This window comes from Erpetoichthys calabaricus, chromosome 6 (genome assembly GCF_900747795.2).
Source record: "Erpetoichthys calabaricus chromosome 6, fErpCal1.3, whole genome shotgun sequence".
Classification (NCBI taxonomy): domain Eukaryota; kingdom Metazoa; phylum Chordata; class Cladistia; order Polypteriformes; family Polypteridae; genus Erpetoichthys; species Erpetoichthys calabaricus.
Window position 1 is genome coordinate 110,520,382 of NC_041399.2, and position 21,560 is coordinate 110,541,941.

Sequence of the window (21,560 nt, forward strand, 5' to 3'; positions counted from 1 at the left end):
CATGATGTAGTGGATGTGGGTATATATACAAATATGAGCAGCATGTGCTGCAGGTATTGCATAGGCTTTGGCCCCCAATAACCTGAAAAATGTCACAGACCTGAACTGTATTGAATGAGTTCAACAATAGATGGATGGGTGGATTTAACATTATCATCTCTGGAATGTAGAAGGAAACTAGAGTACTTTGGAAAAATCATGCAAACATAGAGAAAACATGGTAATTCCATACTGATAGTAAGCAGACTGGAAAGTAAAACCTAACCAGTATATCTGTGAGGAATCCAATTACTGAACCACTATAGGGAAAACATCCTATCGATAGCAACAACCAATTCTGTACAGAAAGCCAGTATAACACAAACAGCTGTTATGTAAACCAATGTTGGAGTCATAATGTAAAATGTTTTTATTGATTTCTAGTACTGAGTCCTGGGTCACGGCCTATCCTGGTATCATCAGGGGTATACAAACAAACAAGTACAAGCCCTGAATGGGACATCAATCCATCAGAAGTCATGCTGTCTTGAACAGGACCAATTTAGAGTCACCAATTAACCTTAAGAGTGATGTGGGATGAAAACAGGAATAAATTCAGGGGAACATGAGAATAACTTGTGAAGTCAGTGACCATGACATTTTGTGTTTAGTATTATTTGTGTTTTGATTTGTTTTTGCTATAGTGTAATTTTAAGAGTGAATAGCTTGCTTGCCTTATATGAATACATTTAATTGAATGTAGATTTTCTTTTTTGGTGGGGTAGCATGCCAACAACGTTTGCGATTAATTGGGGGTGAGCAGGATTTTTTTCTGTTTTGTTTGAAACTGCTTGGGGTTAAGGAGGGAGAGATACATTAATTTCTCATGTTCTTGAAATCTATTCCGTATCTAGCAAAGAATGTTGTCCAGAACATTGCTGTGGAGTTGGTGGTAGTACGCGCGCAGGTTTCCTTGTGCTAGGCCTCTCTGTGCGCTCGGAACACTTGAGATGCATGCAGTGCTCTCGTAGATCTTATCAAATCAGTCAATCTCTTCAATGGTGTGACAAAACTCCTTCACCTTTACCAGACAGAATTGTTCATCCAATGTTTTGTTCTGTAATATTGCAAAAAGCACCCTGAATACTCAAAAATCCCATTAAATGTGTGAAGCAAAAAAGCAAAAAATCATCCAGGAGTGCATTAAATCCATCATACTCATCATGATGTTCCAGTATGTGGTGAAACAGCTCCTTTAGGGCAACTGTCTTCTCAAACACTTCACTAACCAATCTCGATGCATATTGCCATCGCATTCGTACCACGTGAGGAAGACACTGCTGGCAAATACTGTATCGTCCAGTAGTTGCATGTGCCAAGGGGAGCTGTAAAAAAATGCAGCCAAGCCATTGAGGTGGGCAAAAAAGATTTTGGATTCTTTAAGCTTTGAGGCCCATTGAGTCAGTACTAAATTAAGTCGATGTGCATATCAGTGTATGAATAATGCCATAGGTGCCTTCTCCATAAATTAACCTGCACCCCCATTAATCCAGACAACATGACCACTGCACCATCAAAACACTGTGCTACAATTTTATCCAGTCATTAATATTCCTCCAAGAAATGGACAATAAGAAAAGCAATGCCATTAACTTGCTTGCCTCCAGTAATATCTTCAAGTCTGACAAACCACTCCTTGACACCTGTGTCTATCACATAACACAGGACCAGTGTGAGCTGAGCTGCATTACTCATGTCTGTCGTCTTATCCACATAACAGTGACAAAGAGTGCTTTATTAATCTCCCTTTTTATCTCTTCTCTCATCACTTCAGCAATAACATTAAACAGATTGTTTTGTATCTTGCCTGATGTCCCACAATGACAAAACACTTTGTTAGTGGACAGGCGGTAATATAAGTCTGTGTTGTTTTCAGCAAGAAAAGAAAGAAGCTTCAGATAGCTGCCTCTATTTGCGGATTCTGCACTTTCAACGTGTCCCCTAAATGAAAGTTCCTGATTACCCAAAAATATGACACAATCTATGATTCTTTTCAATATTTCCCTATTTTTGTTCATCTTTTCATTGTGGAGCTACATTTCCCTGCACATTTGTTCGTTGAGCTGTAGATCTACACGGGTTTCCCCAAAGGTTTTCAAAAGCACTGTTGTTTATAAGTGTCTGGCTGTGCTTTGGTATCTCATTGCAGCTTTGGTTAGACAACTCAAGTTTGCAAATCCAGTCTGGCTCCAAACACCAAGTTGATCTGTTGCAAATAATAGGCATTCCCAGTAATACAATTTGCAGTGCCCTTTGGAGGTTGTGAGGTTGGATTGAAAGTGGCAGACAAAGCGTTTCCCCAGCTGTGACAGGCTTGCTTGCTAGCTTTGGGTTTGGCTGACCTTTTCTCACAATGTCCAGCCTTTCTTGAAAAGTACAACTTGAAAATGGCTTTGTAAGTATATCTGCAAACAAATCAATTTCCTCTCCTCTGTCAGTCATTGTGGGTTGAAAAAACAGTTATTAAATCTACACAAATATGTTTTAGCTTGAGCAGGTTGCTACAGATCGCTCTTTGACCATCCAATTACAGGACGTGAAAATGCAGACATTATCGCATGCCTGTTAGAAAGGCCCCCGTGTCCCCAACTCAAAATCTGATTGGTTAAAGAAACAATTTCATTGCCATCTACTTTAAGCCACAGGCACCCGCACTGTTGATTCTGAAGAGTCAAGGCAGATTTCTTTTACCCTGGCATTACATGACGGCTAAAATACATTGGATAAAAGCTCTAACATAAACATACACTATAGGAAGCAGCACAACCAAGAGAAAAGCTATGAAATGAAGAGACTATTGTGAATTATTTAATTCATATTCATGGAAAAATATATCTTTCTATTATATAAGAAAATCTTGCGACGAGACGTGATCTTCTGAGAGGCACTTTCACTTCCCGCGACACGGTTAAGTCGTGGTCAAGTCACGTCATACTGACATCCATGGCAAGTCACGCCACTACTTACAAACACTTTCAAACAAGATCATGGTCATCTAAAAAGCGAAGAAGAAAGAGCAACTCTAAAACAATCGGTAAGTTAAAGATGACACGCGACACAGTCAAGTCATGGTCAAGTCACGTCATACTGACATCGGTCAAGATTACCGATAGATTCCCATGTATGTAACCCACTTCTATCATCTCGACGTCTGTCACAACATTACATTATTAATGCGTATGTAAAAGTTGCACCTAATCATCTCTTCTTTATTAAATCGAATCAAGCTAAACTTAGAATGAAACATATGCAAGGTCTCATTGATCATGTTCACAATTCAAATATCAATAGTTCAGACATATTCAAAATAGGTGAAGCAGTAATATTACCATCATCATGTCAAGGTAGTCCAAGAGCATTGCAACAGTTATATCATGATCTTCTTCTTCTTTCGGCTGCCCCCGTTAGGGGTTGCCACAGCAGATCATCTTCTTCCATATCTTTCTGCCCTCTGCATCTTGTTCTGTTACACCCATCATCTGCATGTCCTCCCTCACCACATCCATAAACCTTCGCTTAGGCCTTCCTCTTTTCCTCTTCCCTGGCAGCTCTATCCTTAGCATCTTTCTCTCAATATACCCAGCATCTCTCCTCTGCACATGTCCAAACCAATGCAATCTCGCCTCTCTGAATTTGTCTCCCAACTGTCCAACTTGAGCTGTCCCCTCGAATGTACACATTTCGAATCCTATCCATCCTCGTCATACCCAGTGCAAATCTTAGCACATTTAACTCTGCTACCTCTAGCTCTGTCTCCTGCTTTCTGGTCAGTGCCACCGTCTCCAACCCATATAACATAGCTGGTCTCACTACCGTCCTGTAGACAATTCCCTTTCACTCTTGCTGATACCCGTCTGTCACAAATTACTCCTGACACTCTTCTCCACCCATTCCACCCTGCCTGCACTCTCTTTTTCACCTCTCTTCCACAATCCCCACTACTCTGTACTGTTGATCCCAAGTATTTAAACTCATCCACCTTCGCCAACTCTACTCCCTGCATCCTCACCATTCCACTGACCTCCCTCTCATTTACTTCCGCGACAACCAGAAGTGCTGCAGACCAAGGCTCTGGAGCTGTCCAGGCACCCCCTTTCGGTGGCCACGGGCGCAAGCAGGGTGGCGCTTCCAAGCTCCTGGCCCTGATGCAAACCAGGGGGGCTGTCCTCTCATGTCCAGGGGGAGGTACTGCTGTTGACATGTCCTCTCCCCCAGTCCTTTCCTCAGAAGGGCATCCCAACCAGGCAAGGCCCTTGGCCATCTGCCACAATGTCTAAACTAAATCGTTAACAGCGAACTAAGACTTGCTTGTTTTCCTTGTTCATAATACAAGTACAACACAGTCATAACACACCATCATTGAGTACACTTATAATAAAATGTATTTGTTTTTTCTTTTAAAATTTGTTATTGAAATTGATTTAAATGGAATATACTGTATGTGCATAATACTAAACTAACAGGTTTATGTCCTTTTATACATTGAACTAATTAAACACACAAACCTGAACCTTATATATTGTTATTCTAATCTCTAACAATCATGTGTTTTCCACTTTACACTGTTCATGTGGATCTTAGCCCAGACTTTTTACAACTCACTAACTACATTTGACAGTTAACACTCACAAATTCCTTTAATCTGTAAACTGAATCAAACCTTTTTCAGTTGAATTAAACTTGAATACAGTTTGGAAACTATACAGCTAAATCTACAACCACAGCGTTATTAGTCAAGAGATTTGTTCAGCATTTTGAGACTAAATGCAGCTAAATAGAATAGCGAAGCTGACTCATTTTCTCATTTTATTTATGCATTTTTACACTGTTGTTGTGCTTGTAAACCTTCTGTTTAATTTATAAATTTAAATTTGCCCTAACAGATATATGAATTATTTTCTTATATTTTATTTGTGCCAACTGAATATCCTGTTAAGAAATTAAAAGAATGAAATGAGTAAAATCATTTAAACAAATGAACCAAAATGCCCTTCAATATTAACGAAACCACATGTTTGTGTCGCACCAATCCAACTAACAGTACAACATAAGACTAAAACTATAATGCCACCCCATGTCTAACATCAGAATTGTTTTTGATGAATTTTACCCAACTGAAGAATGAGAAATGTTCAAACCATCATCATATCATCATGTCCTGTGACGTAACCGGCACAACGAATGTGGTCATATGCCAGCTCCTACCACATCTCAATACCTCAATACCACAAAAACAAAATAAACCAAAACAAAAGGAAAACCTTTAAAATAGACTAGGCACAATACAAAACCATAAAACATATCAAAATACACATTAAAAAACTGCATTATCTACTATAATAACAGACAGGTTATTAAGGCGTAATGCTAGCAGATTGGTATTGTCTTTTCCATAAGATGAACTGGATATTTCATTTCTAAAAGTCACATTACAATAGAACATGCTGGATATATGAAGGTTGTGTGGTATTTTATATTTTTAATTCAGAATTATTGAGGAACTGGTACCTATGGGCTGGGAGTGTTCTTCACCAGTTTTTCAAATACAAAACTACATCATTTTTGAGTGACAAGAGAAAAGCAAAATAAGATCTGTTGCCTACTATTGTCAATACATTTTTAATAGACAGATATTTATGGCTGCTATAATGATGCTAACTAAATCCAAATGAAAGTACTGTTCTCATTAAAAATTACATTGGTTATTATATTGGGTAATGTTATTCAGCATAATTGTTGATTTTGTTACATTACTCAGTTCTGTTGATTGCACAAATCGCAAATGTTCTTCCTTAAACACAAGTGAGGTCCATAGCATATTGAATTCTGAATCTCAAAAGAAAGCCTACCTGGGCAATTCCAGCCATCTTAAAAAGGGCAAGAGCTTGAAAAAAGTGCCATTTTATCAATGAAGGAACTTGATGTCGACAGCGACAGTAAATAGAAATGATTTCAGCTGGTGCTGGAATGCCTGTTGAAGAAAAGATGAGATTTTTTTTTAAATATGATAGTCATGAATTTACTATTGTACTTTACAATGGGTATTGGAAATATGAAGCAAAAATTTTCAACCTCCTGTCTAAACTAAAGCATTAGTGCTATTCATGGAATGTAATTTTTATAAAAAGGAAATTAAATTTAAAACCTTAATGTTAGTATTAATTTCTTTAATTTATAGTTATTATGCTAACCCTATATACTACCCTTACTTTATAATATACTCCTTGGGTAATTTGTTGTGCTTTTAATAAAACACCATTTTACTTATCTTTGCCTAACTCGTGTTTTGCCACTGGCACAGAGGCATCCTTCTAACACATAATGTAAAAGATGGTTTAGAAAAAAAAAAAAAAAGTTTGTATAGATAAATCAAACACCATTTTTAAGCATCCAAACCATCTATGAAATTTGTTTTTTTTTAGCTCCATTTAATATTTGTTCATTCATCCACCATTTTCTTAATGCATCATAGGTTCATAATGAATTTGGTGCCTATTCTGGCAGAACCAAACACAAGACAGATACCAGCCTGTAAAAGTCAAAACTGTTATGATTCACCACATTTATAGTGATGTGTTAGATACAGATTGTATGTTAACCCCAAAACTGAATTTGGACCCCTTCCTGGGGCACAGACAGATTGCATAAAATGATACCCAAAAATGACCCAGAGACACAGTGTGGAGAATCAAAATGTAATAAATCAACTATATACAAATTCAACAACAATATTCCAATTCTGTAACCGCACACCCCCTTTCTCAATGCATACTGTATACAAATAACTTAAAAAATCATGAACTCAAAATATCCCACAATGTCCACAAAGTTTTGTCTTTTCAAAAAATAAAATATCCCACAATGTTTCCAAGTCTTCAGACGTGTTACCCCAGAATAAAAGCTTATTTATTGCTCACTCATTCTTAATCCTCTTAACCATCTTGTCCACTTCTTTCAGTATAAGGTGGCCACCTCCAAACTATGTATGGCTTTGGCGACCCACTGAGGCAGTTTTTTTTATATTTTTATTTTATTAATTTTCATTGTAATCATTCCATACAAACAGATCAAATTATAACCCAACAAAATTGAAGACAAATCAAACCCCACCCCTGAGAAGGAGAGCTTAGCTAAAGGAAAACTGCTTAAGGCTTTTTAATAAGGCAACATTAAACAAAAGAAAGGGAGAAGTAAATATTTATGTAAATAAGAGATGGAGAAGGGAGTTAAATGCGGTAATAGTTATTTCTCTTATTCTAAAATAATATTGATTAAATCCTGCCAGGTTTTGAAAAAATTTTGTACAGATCCTCTAACTGAGAATTTGATTTTTTCCAATTTCAAATAATATAAAACATCGGTTTCCCACTGACTTATAAGAGGAGAATTAGGATTCTTCCAATTTAACAAAATAAGTCTGCATGCCAAAAGTGTAGTGAATGCAATCACCGTTTGCTTGTCCTTCTCCAATTCAAGTCCATCTGGAAGAACACCGAACACAGCTGTTAACGGGTTAGGAGGGATTGTGATACCAAGGCTGTCTGAAAGGCACTTAAAAATTTTGGTCCAAAATGATGTTAGTTTGGTGCAGGCCCAGAACATGTGACCCAGTGAGGCAGGAGCTTGGTTGCAGCGTTCGCAGGTTGGATCTTGCCCTGGAAACATTTTGGACAGTTTTAAACGAGACAGATGAGCTTGATATATAATTTTTAGTTGAATAATTCTATGCTTTGCGCATATAGAACTCGAGTGAATTCTCTGCTTTGCTACCTTCCACTCCTTTTCTGATATATTGATTAAGAGATCTTCTTCCCAATGTCCTCTTGGATCTTTGAAAGGCAGGGACTCTAATAAGATTTAATATATTGCGGAAATAGTGTTTATTTCCTCGAAATTGAGCAGTATTTTTTCCAGCATTGTGGAGGGTGCAAGGTGGGGGAAATAGGGCAATTTCTGTTTAACAAAATTTCTAATTTGAAGATAGTAAAAGAAATGTGTAGCTGGGAGGTTGAATTTTAAACGTAATTGTTCAAAAGATGTAAATATGTTGTCTATATAAAGATCTCTGAGCATTTTAATCCCAAAACTTTTCCAGGTATTAAAAACTGGACATTGCGAAGTTTGAAAGTGGTGGTTCTCTTGCTGAGGTGCCACTGATAAAAGATTTTCCATCTTAAAATGCTTTCTAATTTGGTTCCATTTTCTGAGTGAGTAAAGCACAATTGGGCTATTAGTATATTTGCGATAACTTTCATTTATTGGAGAGCAGAGCAGGGAATATAAAGAAGTACTACAGGATTTTACTTCTATTGCGGACCAAGCCTGTGTATGTTCATTTATTTGTGTCCAGGTTTTTATGGCTTGTATGTTTGCTGCCCAGTAATAAAACTGAAAATTAGGTAAAGCCATGCCACCTTCTGCCTGAGGTCTTTGTAGGGTCGTTCTTCGGATACGTGGGTGTTTTGAGTTCCAAATGAATGAGGTTATTGTTGAATCTAACTGTTTAAAAAACGATTTATTGATATATATTGGAATGTTTTGAAATAAAAAGAGAAGTTTAGGAAGGATATTCATCTTAACAATGTTAATTCTTCCGGCTAGAGTGAGATGAAGGGTTGACCACCTATGCAAGTCTTGCTTAATTTTTTCCATACAGACGCCAAAATTTTGTTGATAAAGAGCTTTATGTTTACTTGTGATATTTACCCCTAGGTATTTAAACTGATCTGCTTTGGTAAAAGGTAGGGTGTCTAATCTAATATTATATGCTTGTGAATTCACTGGAAAGAGTATACTTTTATTCAGATTAATTCTAAGACCAGATATCTTTTGAAATTCTGTTAGTGCTGTTAAAACAGCAGGGACAGTGTTTTCTGGGTCTGATATATATAAGACCATATCATCTGCATATAGAGAAATTTTCTGTTCCAGTCCTTCTCTGACAATCCCTTTTATCTGATAAGAATTTCGGCAGTGAACCGCCAGTGGTTCAATAGCGATTGCAAACAACAGTGGCGACAAGGGACATCCTTGTCTGGTACCACGTTCTAGTTTAAAGTAGTCTGAGCAAATGTTATTAATACAAACTGAAGCTTCTGGATTGGTATACAGTAGTTTGATCCATGCACAAATATTCGGGCCAAACCCAAATTTCTCCAATGCAGTGTAAAGGTAATTCCATTCAATCATATCAAATGCTTTTTCTGCGTCTAATGATAGTAATATCTCTGGGGTGTTTGATTTTGCTGGTGAATATATAACATTAAATAAGCGTCGGAGATTTGAAGATAGGTGTCGGCCTTTAATAAATCCAGTTTGATCTTGTAATATTACCGAGGGCAGCACTTTCTCCATCCTTCTAGCTAGGATTTTTGAGAGTATCTTAACATCATTATTCAGGAGTGAAATTGGTCTGTATGATGCACATTGTAACAAGTCCTTATTTTGTTTAGGAAAGATGGTAATTAATGCTTGTCAAAATGTTTGAGGTAGTATTTGGTTGTCTCTAGCTTCTGTAAATGTTACCAATAAGAGGGGAGCTAGCTGAGTGGAGAATTTCGTATAAAATTCTACGGGGTAACCATCAGGGCCTGATGATTTCCCGCTTTGTAGTGACTTTATAGCGTCTAGTAACTCTGTTAGCGTTAGAGGTTTATCCAGTTCCTCAGCACTTAAAGCATCTATTTGTGGTATCTGTGATGTATCCAGAAATGCATTAGATTGTGTGTTGTCTTCTTTGGGCTCAGTAGAATATAAAGACTTATAATAATCTCTAAATGTGTGCATTATTTTATTATGGTCAATGATTTCTTCTCCATTCTTGTTGGTGATTACTGGTATTGCATTGTGAACTTCTTGTTTGTGAATTTGTTGAGCTAAAAGCTTATTAGCTTTTTCTCCGTGTTCATAGTAATACTGTCTAGACTTATAAATAAGTTGTTCAGTTTCTTTAGTTGTTAAGATGTTAAGTTCTGTATGCAGGGCCTGCCTTTTCCTGTGGAGAACTTCATTTGGACACCTGGCTTGTTCTTCATCTATTCTAGTAATTTCACTTCTTAGCTCTGACACTTTCTTGGTTTCTAATTTATTTCTGTGGGAAAGATATGAAATAATCTGTCCTCTTAAGAAGGCCTTTAGAGTTTCCCCAGAGTGTTCCTGCAGAAACCTCTGTGAGCGTGTTTGTCTCTAGGAAGAAGCTGATTTGTTTGGATATAAATTCTGTGCAGTTCTCATCTGCCAATAAAAGAGGGTTAAGACGCCATCTGCGAGGTGAGTGTGAGGGGCTTAATGATTTTAGCTCCAAGACTAGAGGGGCATGGTCAGAGATAACAATTGTGTCGTATTTGCATGATTTAATTGTAGGCAGGAAATTATTATCTATAAAAAAATAATCAATCCTTGAGTAGCTATAATGCACTGGTGAGTAGAACGAATATGTTCTTGAGTTTGGGTTAAGAAACCTCCAGGGGTCTGATAAGTTGTGATCATTTAAAAACTGTGTAATTATCTTTGCAGTATTAGATGTCGTCCCCCGTCACAGGAGTCCTATCTAAGAGTGGATTTAAAACACAATTAAAGTCCCCAGCCATTATAATTTTATGAGTGTTCACATTGGGAATGGATGCAAATAGATTTTGCATGAATTCCTTATCATCAACATTGGGTGCATAAACATTTATCAAAATCATTTTTTTACTGTTATATAAGTTGCCTATGACCATCACATATCTCCCTTCAGGGTCCGATACTACATCTGATGCTACAAATGGAACTGTTCTATGTATGAGAATTCCCACCCCTCTAGTTTTCTTTATAAAGCTAGAATGGAACATTTGGCCAGTCCAGTCTTTTTGTAGTCTGAACTGATCCTTGGTTAGTAAGTGGGTCTCCTGTAAAAATACTATTTTAGCGTTTAAGCCTGTTAGGTGAGAGCATACTTTCTTTCTCTTTAATTCGTGATTCAGTCCTTTAACATTCCAGCTCACAAAGTTAACTGTCCCATCATGGAGACATTGATTCTGAGTTTTTAATGTCATTTTATAGTTTTAATTGGTAATATGGCAGTTTCAAGATTCCCCATGAGTTATTGCATTTTAGCCTATTGTTGCATTGATATTTATAATTATAAGGATTACAAGAATAGATTAGATATAACCTGCTCTCCTTCTCTCCCCCCTTTATCCCCCCATCCCCCCATTTTGCCTCCCCACATGAGGCTAGATCCCATACGAAGAGACAGAGCACGTCCAAAACAAAACAAACCCCACCCTGCAGCGGCGTTAGAGAATTAAAACGGAGATATCTTTTGCAGCTAAATTCTTAATACTATCTGTCGAAAATATTATCATTAACAGTATTTAAGCTTGAAATAATCTTCAGCGCTTTTAAGTTAAGATATTAAGATTAAAAAAAAAAAAGAAGAATCAACCCTGGGAATGATTTTAAAAACTAGTCTAGGATAAACCTGGTAATTCCTACTGTAATAGTATAATGGTAATAGTATAGTATAAATAGTAGAAAAAGCAATAAACCAAGGGTATGATGTTAAACAGTCTACTTTAAGGTATAGTAGAATAAAAAAAAAAACCAATCCTACTTTAATTACTTCCACATTTTCACACTCACGTCTATAACTCTATAACTCTAATTAAAACATAAACATATAAAGTCCAGATAAAGAAAAGGATGTATAATTATAATACCAGTCTCTTTAAACATGGATCCAGAGAGCAGATCATAGGTCCTTCCCATGCCTTGATAGAATAAGGCTCCTTATTAACTTTCAAAAAAGTGTCAGAAACAGCTTCTTTAGTTCCTTTTCAGCTTCTTCTTTGCTTAGGAAAATATAATATTGATCTTGAACTTCCACTTTCAGTTTGGCGGGATACAAGAGGCTGTATTTGATATCGGCTTTCCGTAGCAACTTTTTAATGTCAATGTAGGCTCTGCGTTTTGCAGCTGTTGATGGTGAGAAGTCGGGGAAAATACGAATAAGATTATTTTCGAATATAATCTCTTGCTTGTGTCTGAGAAGTGCCATCACATCAAGCTTACATCGTAGTCGCTCGAAGCGGACAATAAAAGACCTAGGTTTAAAGGTGCTTGGTCTGTTTGTGCGATAAGCCATGGCTATCTCAATGTCGAGTTTAAAGTCATCTCCAATTATTTTAGACAGTAATTCTACTGCAAATTTCACTGGGCTTGAGCTTGAGCTTTCTCGTTTCTCAGGTATACCCTCAATTCTTATATTATTTCTTCTGCACCCATCCTCCAGGGCTGCAAGTCTGTCTCCAAGTTTTTTGCATTCGGAATTCGCAGCTGTGGCTTCTTCATCGGCGTTAGACGCCAGTTGTTCCGCTGTTTCAACTCGAGCCATGAGTCCCTGCTTAACGTCTTCCAGCTGATCTGAAACGTCATTAATCTGGTCAGCAAGCATTTTCAGTTTGGAATTAGTTTCTTCGATGTGTTCCACTAATTTCTCCAACATGCCTTTAAAGTTCACGTCAAAACGTTTAAATAGACGCGTTTCCTTATCTTTGTTATCCTTCTTAAGCTCGTTCTTGACCTCAATGGTCGCCTTCTTAAGATCATTCTTGTTATCTTTCTTAAGCTCATTTATGGCCGTAACCATGGCAGTGGCCAGTGTAGCGATCATCTCTTTCAGTTCGGACAATTCGCTTCGGATTTCGTGCTCCGCGAGTGGAAATGCAGCTCCTGTTACAGCAGATGCTGCAGGCTCGCGATGAGTAGATGAGAGCACATCCTGCAGGGCCTTTTCTAGTCTCGAATGATCCTCAGAAATCGGCGATCCATCGCGACCTGTATCACTTGCACCTTCGCTCCCATTTTCACTCTCGATTGGAGACGATACAATGGAGCGGAGTCCCAGGAAATCTGCGCATTCGTCTGCCTGTTCCAGGTCAGTCTCCGTGAGGCTATACCTTGCACTCAGTTTCTTTTCTGGCTTTGCATACCTCATTCCTGTAATCTCCACCATAAATCTCTGGCTCTGTTTTTCCTCTTCTTCTTCTTCTTCTGCTTTTTCCCCATTTTTTTTTTATTTAACTATATATCCACATCTGTTTCAATAGCACCTTCAAGGAAATCACTGCAATAGACTCATACCTCACAGAGGTCATCCCTATTGACATATACCCAATATGCCCATCTTACACTGTTTTCTATATGTGCTCAGTCAGAGGCAAGGTTCACGTTGGTAAAAACACAACACAGCGACAAAAGAAAAAACAAAAAATAAATTTATATGGCAGTACTACAAGCCCTGGATGGGATTCTAGTCCACTCCAGGACACAATCACATGTAAACCCACACTTATTAACTTGAAAAACAATGATTATTGTCAAATAGCCTAATTTCCAAGAACATGAACTTGGGGAAATCATGAAAATTCTCCACAAACAGTCATACACAGTGACTAAGTCAGGATGGGAATCCCAGATACCGGAGTTTTGACACATCTTGTCCTGTGAGATGCCTATCACTCAAGCTGTTCACTCTGAGAAACATGTCTTCTGATTCTGTTGTGACTTTGGGTTTGCCACAGCTGTTCCTTTCAGAGGTTCCTGCAGTCTCCAAGTTCCTTTTGATGATGTAGCAGACTGTACTCACTGACACCTTTTGCCATTTCTCTAAAGGACAGATATACACTTTCTTAATTTATAATGGTCTGTCTATCTTTGTTAATTGCCATTATCTTGCGATTATGATAGAAATATCCAGCGTAATATTTTCCTAGTAATGCTTCAGATGTTGTAGCAACACATTAGGGCTATCAGATTGAATATCGGTATTCGAAAACAATTCAAATCTATATGAAAAAAAGTTATTCAAAGGCAAATGCTGACATTTGAGTATAAAAGTACAATCCTTTTCTTACCTCACACTCATTTCATTTTGTATTATTCCAGACAAACTATGCTGAAATACTTCTGTATTTTGGGTGTGTTTTGCACATCACTTCCACAAACAGCGTTTTTATCATTTTTGTTAGTTTGTATTTTTACTATAAAGCAGATGTTTTACCAAAATGTTCTGCTTTCTGGTTAATGGGTGCACCAACAACAGATTTTAAACACTTCTCCAGGGGCCTTAAAGTATCATTTTGGTCCTAATCCTGTTCCATTATACTCTTGAACCTGAGATCCCCAATTTGCTGTTGCATTCATCACATCAAACAAAAGCTGGTTTCCTTTTTCACTAAAAATAATGGGAAATAACTGTCATATTTCTGATTTTCCTTTTATTGTTATAAAAGCTTTAAAATCACACTAACTCAACCAACACGTGTCTTTTGGAGGCTACTGTCTTCGAATATAATGCCTAAAACAAAGGCATAATGAAACATAAGTATTAAGGTTACTAGGGGGCTTTGCCTTCTGCTCATTTCGCTCGCCCACCCCCTTAACTGGGGCGTGCTATGCGCCAGCCACTTCACATCTCTGCCTCTCGCATTGTGAAGAGGGGTGCTAAACACATGCTAAGAAGATGCAGTCACTCCTCCGAAACCCCCACTTTAACGGTGATACAATGGGAAACAAATACATTTTTTTTTACCTCCTCTATGCTCGATCAGCTGGCTTGCTGCTGTTGTTTGTACCATGCTGCGTGACTTGCATGTCACCCTGCACTTCGAACATTTAAAAGCCTATACAGCAGTTGTCCTCCTTGTCTCTCAGGACGTTAAAGAGTCTCTGAGAAAATCATGTCTCGACCCAAGATTTTTTTTATATAATAGAGAGATACAGTTAGGTCCATAAATATTTGAACAGAGACAACTTTTTTCTAATTTTGGTTCTGTACATTACCACAATGAATATTAAATGAAACAACTCAGATGCAGTTGAAGTGCAGACTTTCAGCTTTAATTCAGTGGGGTGAACAAAATGATTGCATACAAATGTGAGGCAACTAAAGCATTTTTTTAACATAATAAAATATAATAGTTAGTAGTAACTTTAATAACTTTAATGGTAACTTTATAATAGTAACATAATGTGTTACTAGCCACTTCACCTGCCAAAAACAGGTAATACAACAGATATAAAATATTTTATATCTCTTGCCATGTGTCTCAAAATCTCTTAACTAGCCTTCCCTCTCTTGAGCACGTTCTTGTAAAGCCTGTTTCTCAGGCTTTGTCATTTAACTCATGTTTGACTCATGTCCGATTTTATACTTCCCATCTTTGAAGGAGACTCTCAGCGTGCATCCTATGCCCCCACTCCTTGGCATGTGTGTTCACACTCACACTTCCTCTTTTGATCATGGCACCAAAGCCAAACTGCCGAATCAGATTACTCTTGGGATCGGACTAAATTAACCAGTGTGTTTAATGTGTTTAAATAATCATGAGTGATTTTGTATGGGTTTCATATATGCATTACAGACAAGTGAATTTTCCACTTTTCTCTTTAATCTTTTCAGTTTATATGCACAGAAAATCCTATTTGTGTAAGGGATGTGTTTTCCAAAAGAAAACTATATCAGTGCACAACTTACAATGGCTGGATACTTTGCAGAGTACTACTAGCAAAACAGCAAAAACATCTATATATATATATAATTCACTAAGCCAGAAGACAAGTAGCCACCCATGGAAAGCACGCCGGAAGGGGCGTGGATTCACTAAGCCGCCGACAAGTAAGACGCCCAAGACCATTGGATACGACGACAACTCGCAGAGCCATGTCCACCAACTCGGACGCGACAACTCTGAAAAAACAACATCATTTATGTTCAGCTGGGCTACAGTACACATGCACCTCTGAGCCACGTTGACTTTACGGTTACGAGGCACGACCGCGTGCACCATAGCAAACTGTTTTACACGCTACATACAGCAATTCACCGTGACAAACATGCATCTTCTTAGATGGTCCTGCAGGAACACGGAAGACGTTTCCCCGCCCACCAACACTCCTTTTTTCCCGGCCCGCGTCTACCCTTGCTCTCTAGGCATTCACACTGCCTGCTCATGTGCCCGGACGCAAAAACTCACCGACCACCCAGTTAGTCCCTTTCGTCTGTGCTAGGAGTCCACATGCACCTCTGAGCCACGTTGACTTTTCATTATTCTTAAAGGTTTCGACACCCGACCGCGTCCACCATCGAAAACAATGGGAAAGGAACAACGAAGCCCCGCCTGACGAAACTGTTGCTCTCAAACTTCGCAACATGGCTGTTGGCTTTCTTTGCCAGCATTGGGATAACTTCGGCGAAGTGGTCACAAACTGCAACAACTAACCACACAAGGACGCCCTGTCTCTCGAGGCATTCACACTGCCGGAAGACAACCATGGGATACGCAGCGCAGACACCCAGGCAAACAATACTGAAAAATCAATAGCTGCAACTACTTTGCCCACCCCAACTCCTCATCTGAGTCAGTTTCGTCTGTGTTCAGCAGTGTTTCCCAAACTCAGTCCTGGTGAACCCCTGTGGCTGCAGGGTTTTGTTCCAACCAGATTCCTAATCATTAATGCCGGTGAAACTCATCAGGGATAAGTCGGTTTTTCAAACGCAGCCATGTAGCATATTAGTCTAGCAGGATGTAATAATCCGAGATGAATGCGCGCCTCCACGCAGAGTGAAAACACAATGTATATTGCTGCAACAAAATGATGAAAGAACGGGCGCATTTTTTTGACACAAGCTGAGTGGGTGGGTGTTAGTTAATTAGTTACTCGAAGGATTTCAAGATTTAATATGCACAAGAGGTAACACTGCAAAAACAGCCCAAACCAGGAAAGACGACTGGCAAAAAGTTGCCAACAAATTAAACGTGTGTGCATTGTACTTACTGAAAGCAGCGTTACAGATTTTGCAGATGTTCATTTTTTTCCCTCTGCTTAAAAAACATTGAAAAAGCGGCATGATTATGCGGCATATACTACGCCGCGGGTTGGTTTGCACTGTGTAAAACAGTTTGTTTGTCGCAGATAATTTTCTATCCACACAGGGAGGAACCGGGAAGCGAACCCACAATCTTCCACTGTCTCCTTACTGCAAAGCAGCAGTACTACTACAGCGCCACAAGGCAGTTAAAGAATGCAGCGGGCCACATGTTCATTTTTTCCCCTGTGCTTAAAAGGCATTAAAAAAGTGTTTCTCAACTGTGACTCCGGAACAACTCAGTACGCGAAAAGCGGCCAGAACCGCAAACAGCAATGAAAAGTCTACGTGACTCACAGGTAGTGATGGGCCGCTCAATACTCAGGTTTCGACACTGTGTCGAGCTTTCAAAGAACTGCAGATTTTAATACTTGATCGAATAATAACATCTGTGATTTAAGGATTTCACATTTTCTTTCTCAAATGTGCTTACCTATATCATGGCAAAGTACAAGGATAAACCTTTATTTTCTGTCTACTCCGTTTTAATTAAGTCAGACCAAAGAAAACATTTAAGGCTATTAAATGTGATCTCAAGAAAAGATCAGGGTTAATTATAATACTAATAACAGGAGTGATTATAATGATACAGTGCAAAAGTAAATACTAATTGAAAGACCCGGGAATCCATGAGGTGAGGCGTCTTATTTTGTTTAACTCTTGCTATCGTATAGTGCATTCTGCCTGTCGCTGTTAGTTATATTTATATTTTTTAGACATCAGACACTAGAAGCTGCTGACGAACCCTTCTCTTCATTGTCAGTCTGTAGCTGCGAAAAAACAAAAGCAATAAGAGTTTTAACAGACGTCATTGAAGTGTATCATAAGTTTCTGTAACGTTAATGAAAATGGCCAGGAGGTGTCACTAGAGAGGTGAGTGTCAAATGCTTCGAAGCTTCGATACGATTTCCGACACAATTGCTTCAAACGTGTTGATGCTTCGTGAGGCTTCACTCCGCCCATCACTACTCACAGGTGCATGTCGACTGTGCAAAGACGAAAACGACGCAGGTGACGAGTTGGGGGTGGGCACATGAGCAGGCAGTGCATACTGAACGAGAAATCAGCAGACTAGCATGACGGATGGGGCGTAATGGGCATCCTTCCTCTCTCCTCCCGTTTTCTTGGTGGTTTATTAAATTACGGATTTTTTCAAATGTTAATTTTTTCCCTGTGCTTAAAAATCATTAAAAAAGTGGCCTGATTATGCAGCGTATGGTACGCCGCGGGTTGGCTAGTTACTAATAATGCATACAAAGGCATGTTAAGTACAAACATACAATACACTTTTCACATACTTTCAAGTATTTACTTGACGTCAGACACTAGGTAAAAGTCCAAATATGAATATTTATTTTAATAATAAAGTGCACAAAGCACCCTCCTCTCCACAATAATCAATAATAAACACAATAATCAATAATCCTCCACACTCCCAGACGCGTTGCCACCCTTCCACCCAGCTCAGCTCAACGTCTGGGATTTCCCATCGTCCTTTTATACATCCTGACCCGGAGGTGTTCCTGTTCAATCCGTCCACAATTCCTTATCCCTTCCGGGTCAGGGTAAACAGTCCTTTTCTTCATCCCGGGAGCACATCGTTTCTTCCTGTCACGTGACCGTGACGTACTCCCGGGTTATAGGGCGCATAAGAGTCCACGAGCCCCCTTACAGCGACTCCCGGTGGCCCCCAAGGTATCCAGCAGGGCTGTGTATAAAAACTACATAGTCCAGGCGGCCCTGCTGGAACTCGGGGCATGTCCACACTGCTGGGAGAGCTCCTCCTGGCGGCCTGGGGGTGAGGACCGGAGTAAAAAGCCGGCAATCCTTCACAATTCCCCCCCCTTAGCGAAGCTAACTGGGGCGAAGCGACCAGCCCCGCAAGGGACGTCCTCCTCCAGTAGGACGCGTTAGCCGGACCTTGGCTACGTTGTCTAGGCTTCCCAGCGAACCTCTTTATAGATGCCACAATCTGCAAGAAACTGTGCACGGGCTGAAGCAACTTCTCCACCTCGCGCACATCAAAAAAGTTATTTAATTCAGCCGGAGGCATGCTTAAGAGATCACTAGCCTTACCCTCCGGCTGGGAGCCAATGAGCACGCCCGCTGTCGGCACGTGCTCTGACGGGCTTCGCGTAGGCTTCTGGGATTTGGAGTCTTTTTCGTCTGAGGGCCGGGTTGCCTTCTTTGGCAAACTGCCGTCTGTCTTTATTAATTTGTCGACAGATCGAACAGCTACATCCCAGCCCTCCTTACCTTCTTGCGGGTTGAGCGGTGCTTCGCTCGCCTCACCCTTCCTTTTCGGAAAAACCAAGTCCGTCTTTTCCGGGTTGAAGACGTAAACAGCTGGACACGGACCTTCTCCTTCGGGGTGGGTCACGTGTCCATCGCCAGCACCCGACATGCGGAAGTCTTTCTCGCTCGACTGCTCCACTGATGTAAGTGCACTACTGCCTTCTGCATTCTCTCCTGCCTCCCGCAGAACCTCCGGATGGACCTCTGGGAGGTATGCGCACGGGACAAAATGCGTTATTTTAAATAAGTTTTCAAATTCGCTCCCGGCACATACCTCATTTCCATCGTCCTCTTCCGGATGCTTCTCCCGAAGCACGTAGCCACTCCGTGGCTCATCATGAGAGCAGGCAATGTTGAGCCTTAGACCTCCGCTGTTGCTGGCGCTCTGCTTTGTCTTCTTCTTTCCCATGACGTCCTTGGTAAAGGTGAAGTTTGGCGATTTTTCTGCGTGTCTGGACGCTGCCTTCTCCGGGTTCTCTGCCCACAGTAAAATTTATTTATGTACAGGTCCTCTGCCAAAATCGACGGCCAGAGAATCCTGCTGAGACTACGCCAACTGTGACAGAATGTGGTCTCCGTGACCCCTTGAACCCTCAGACTAGACGTCAGACACCAGGTAAAAGTCCAAATATGAATATTTATTTTAATAATAAAGTGCACAAAGCACCCTCCTCTCCACAATAATCAATAATAAACACAATAATCAATAATCCTCCACACTCCCAGACGCGTTGCCACCCTTCCACCCAGCTCAGCTCAACGTCTGGGATTTCCCATCGTCCTTTTATACACCCTGACCCGGAGGTGTTCCTGTTCAATCCGTCCACAATTCCTTATCCCTTCCGGGTCAGGGTAAACAGTCCTTTTCTTCAACCCGGGAGCACATCGTTTCTTCCTGTCACGTGACCGTGACGTACTCCCGGGTTATAGGGCGCATAAGAGTCCACGAGCCCCCTTACAGCGACTCCCGGTGGCCCCCAAGGTATCCAGCAGGGCTGTGTATAAAAACTACATAGTCCAGGCGGCCCTGCTGGAACTCGGGGCACGTCCACGCTGCTGGGAGAGCTCCTCCTGGCGGCCTGGGGGTGAGGACCGGAGTAAAAAGCCGGCAATCCTTCACAATATATATTGTGGGATATGGCCTGCCTGTCACCCTGGCCAACACCCCCAGGCCGCCAGATGGAGCTGTCCCTGCTGCATGGAAGTGCCCCGAATACCAGCAGGGAATCATGGACGATGGAGTTTTCCTTTACAGCCCTGCTGGATATCACAGGGGCCAACAGATGACGCTGCAGGGAGGCCCAGAGAGGAGTTTGTGCCCTATAACCCGGAAGTTCGTCGTAGGCAAGTTCCGGGTTGAAGAAAAGGACTTTTTATCTGACCCGGAAGTGATAAGAAATCACATGGACTGTAGGATGGGAAACACTTCCGGGTCAGGGTGTATAAAAGGACGATGGGAAATCCCAGACGTTGAGCTTAGCTGGGAGGAAGGGTGGCAAAGTGTCTGGGGAGTGTGGAGGATTGATTATTGTTTGTTTATTGATTTATTATTGAGTATTGTGGAGAGGAGGGTGCTTTGTGCACTGTATTGTCCAAATAAATATAATTATTGGACTTTTACCTGGTGTCTGGAGTCGAGTCTGAGGGTTCAAGGGGTCACGGAGACCTCAAACTATCACAATATATACCTATCAACATATATATATACACATACATATACAGACATACATACACACACACACACACATATACATATACACATACATACATACACATATATACATGTGTGTGTGTGTATATATATATATGTATATATATGTGTGTGTGTGTATATATATATATATGTATATATATATGTACCCTAAGTTCTTGTCAATAAGCCGCGGCTTATCTAAGGAAAAAAGTTGTGAAAATGAAAAAATAGAATATCGGCTTATACATAAGTCCGGCTTATACATTCATCGTGGGGGTTGCGTTCCAGAGCCACCCGCGAAATAAGAATATCCGCGAAGTAGAAACTATATGTTTCTATGGTTATTTTTAGAATGTCATGCTTGGGTCACAGATTTGCGCAGAAACACAGGAGGTTGTAGAGAGACAGGAACGTTATTCAAACACTGCAAACAAACATTTGTCTCTTTTTCAAAAGTTTAAACTGTGCTCCATGACAAGACAGAGATGACAGTTCCGTCTCACAATTAAAAGAATGCAAACATATCTTCCTCTTCAAAGGAGTGAAGCAAACAAATCAATATGTCTGTTTGGCTTTTAAGTATGCGAAGCACCGCGGCACAAAGCTGTTGAAGGCGGCAGC

The 21,560-nt window shown here is 40.1% G+C and overlaps 1 protein-coding gene across 2 annotated transcripts in view; it reads right to left on the reverse strand.

Moving 5' to 3' along the window:
• Window positions 1–21,560, reverse strand: part of LOC114653490 (nephronophthisis 3) — an 838,883-nt gene that overhangs the window by 516,551 nt on the left and 300,772 nt on the right. For both annotated transcript variants that reach the window (XM_028803845.2, XM_028803846.2), the window contains one exon: window positions 5,889–6,010. In XM_028803845.2, coding sequence (XP_028659678.2) covers window positions 5,889–6,010 — 122 coding nt within the window. The remainder of the gene's footprint in view (window positions 1–5,888; window positions 6,011–21,560) is intronic.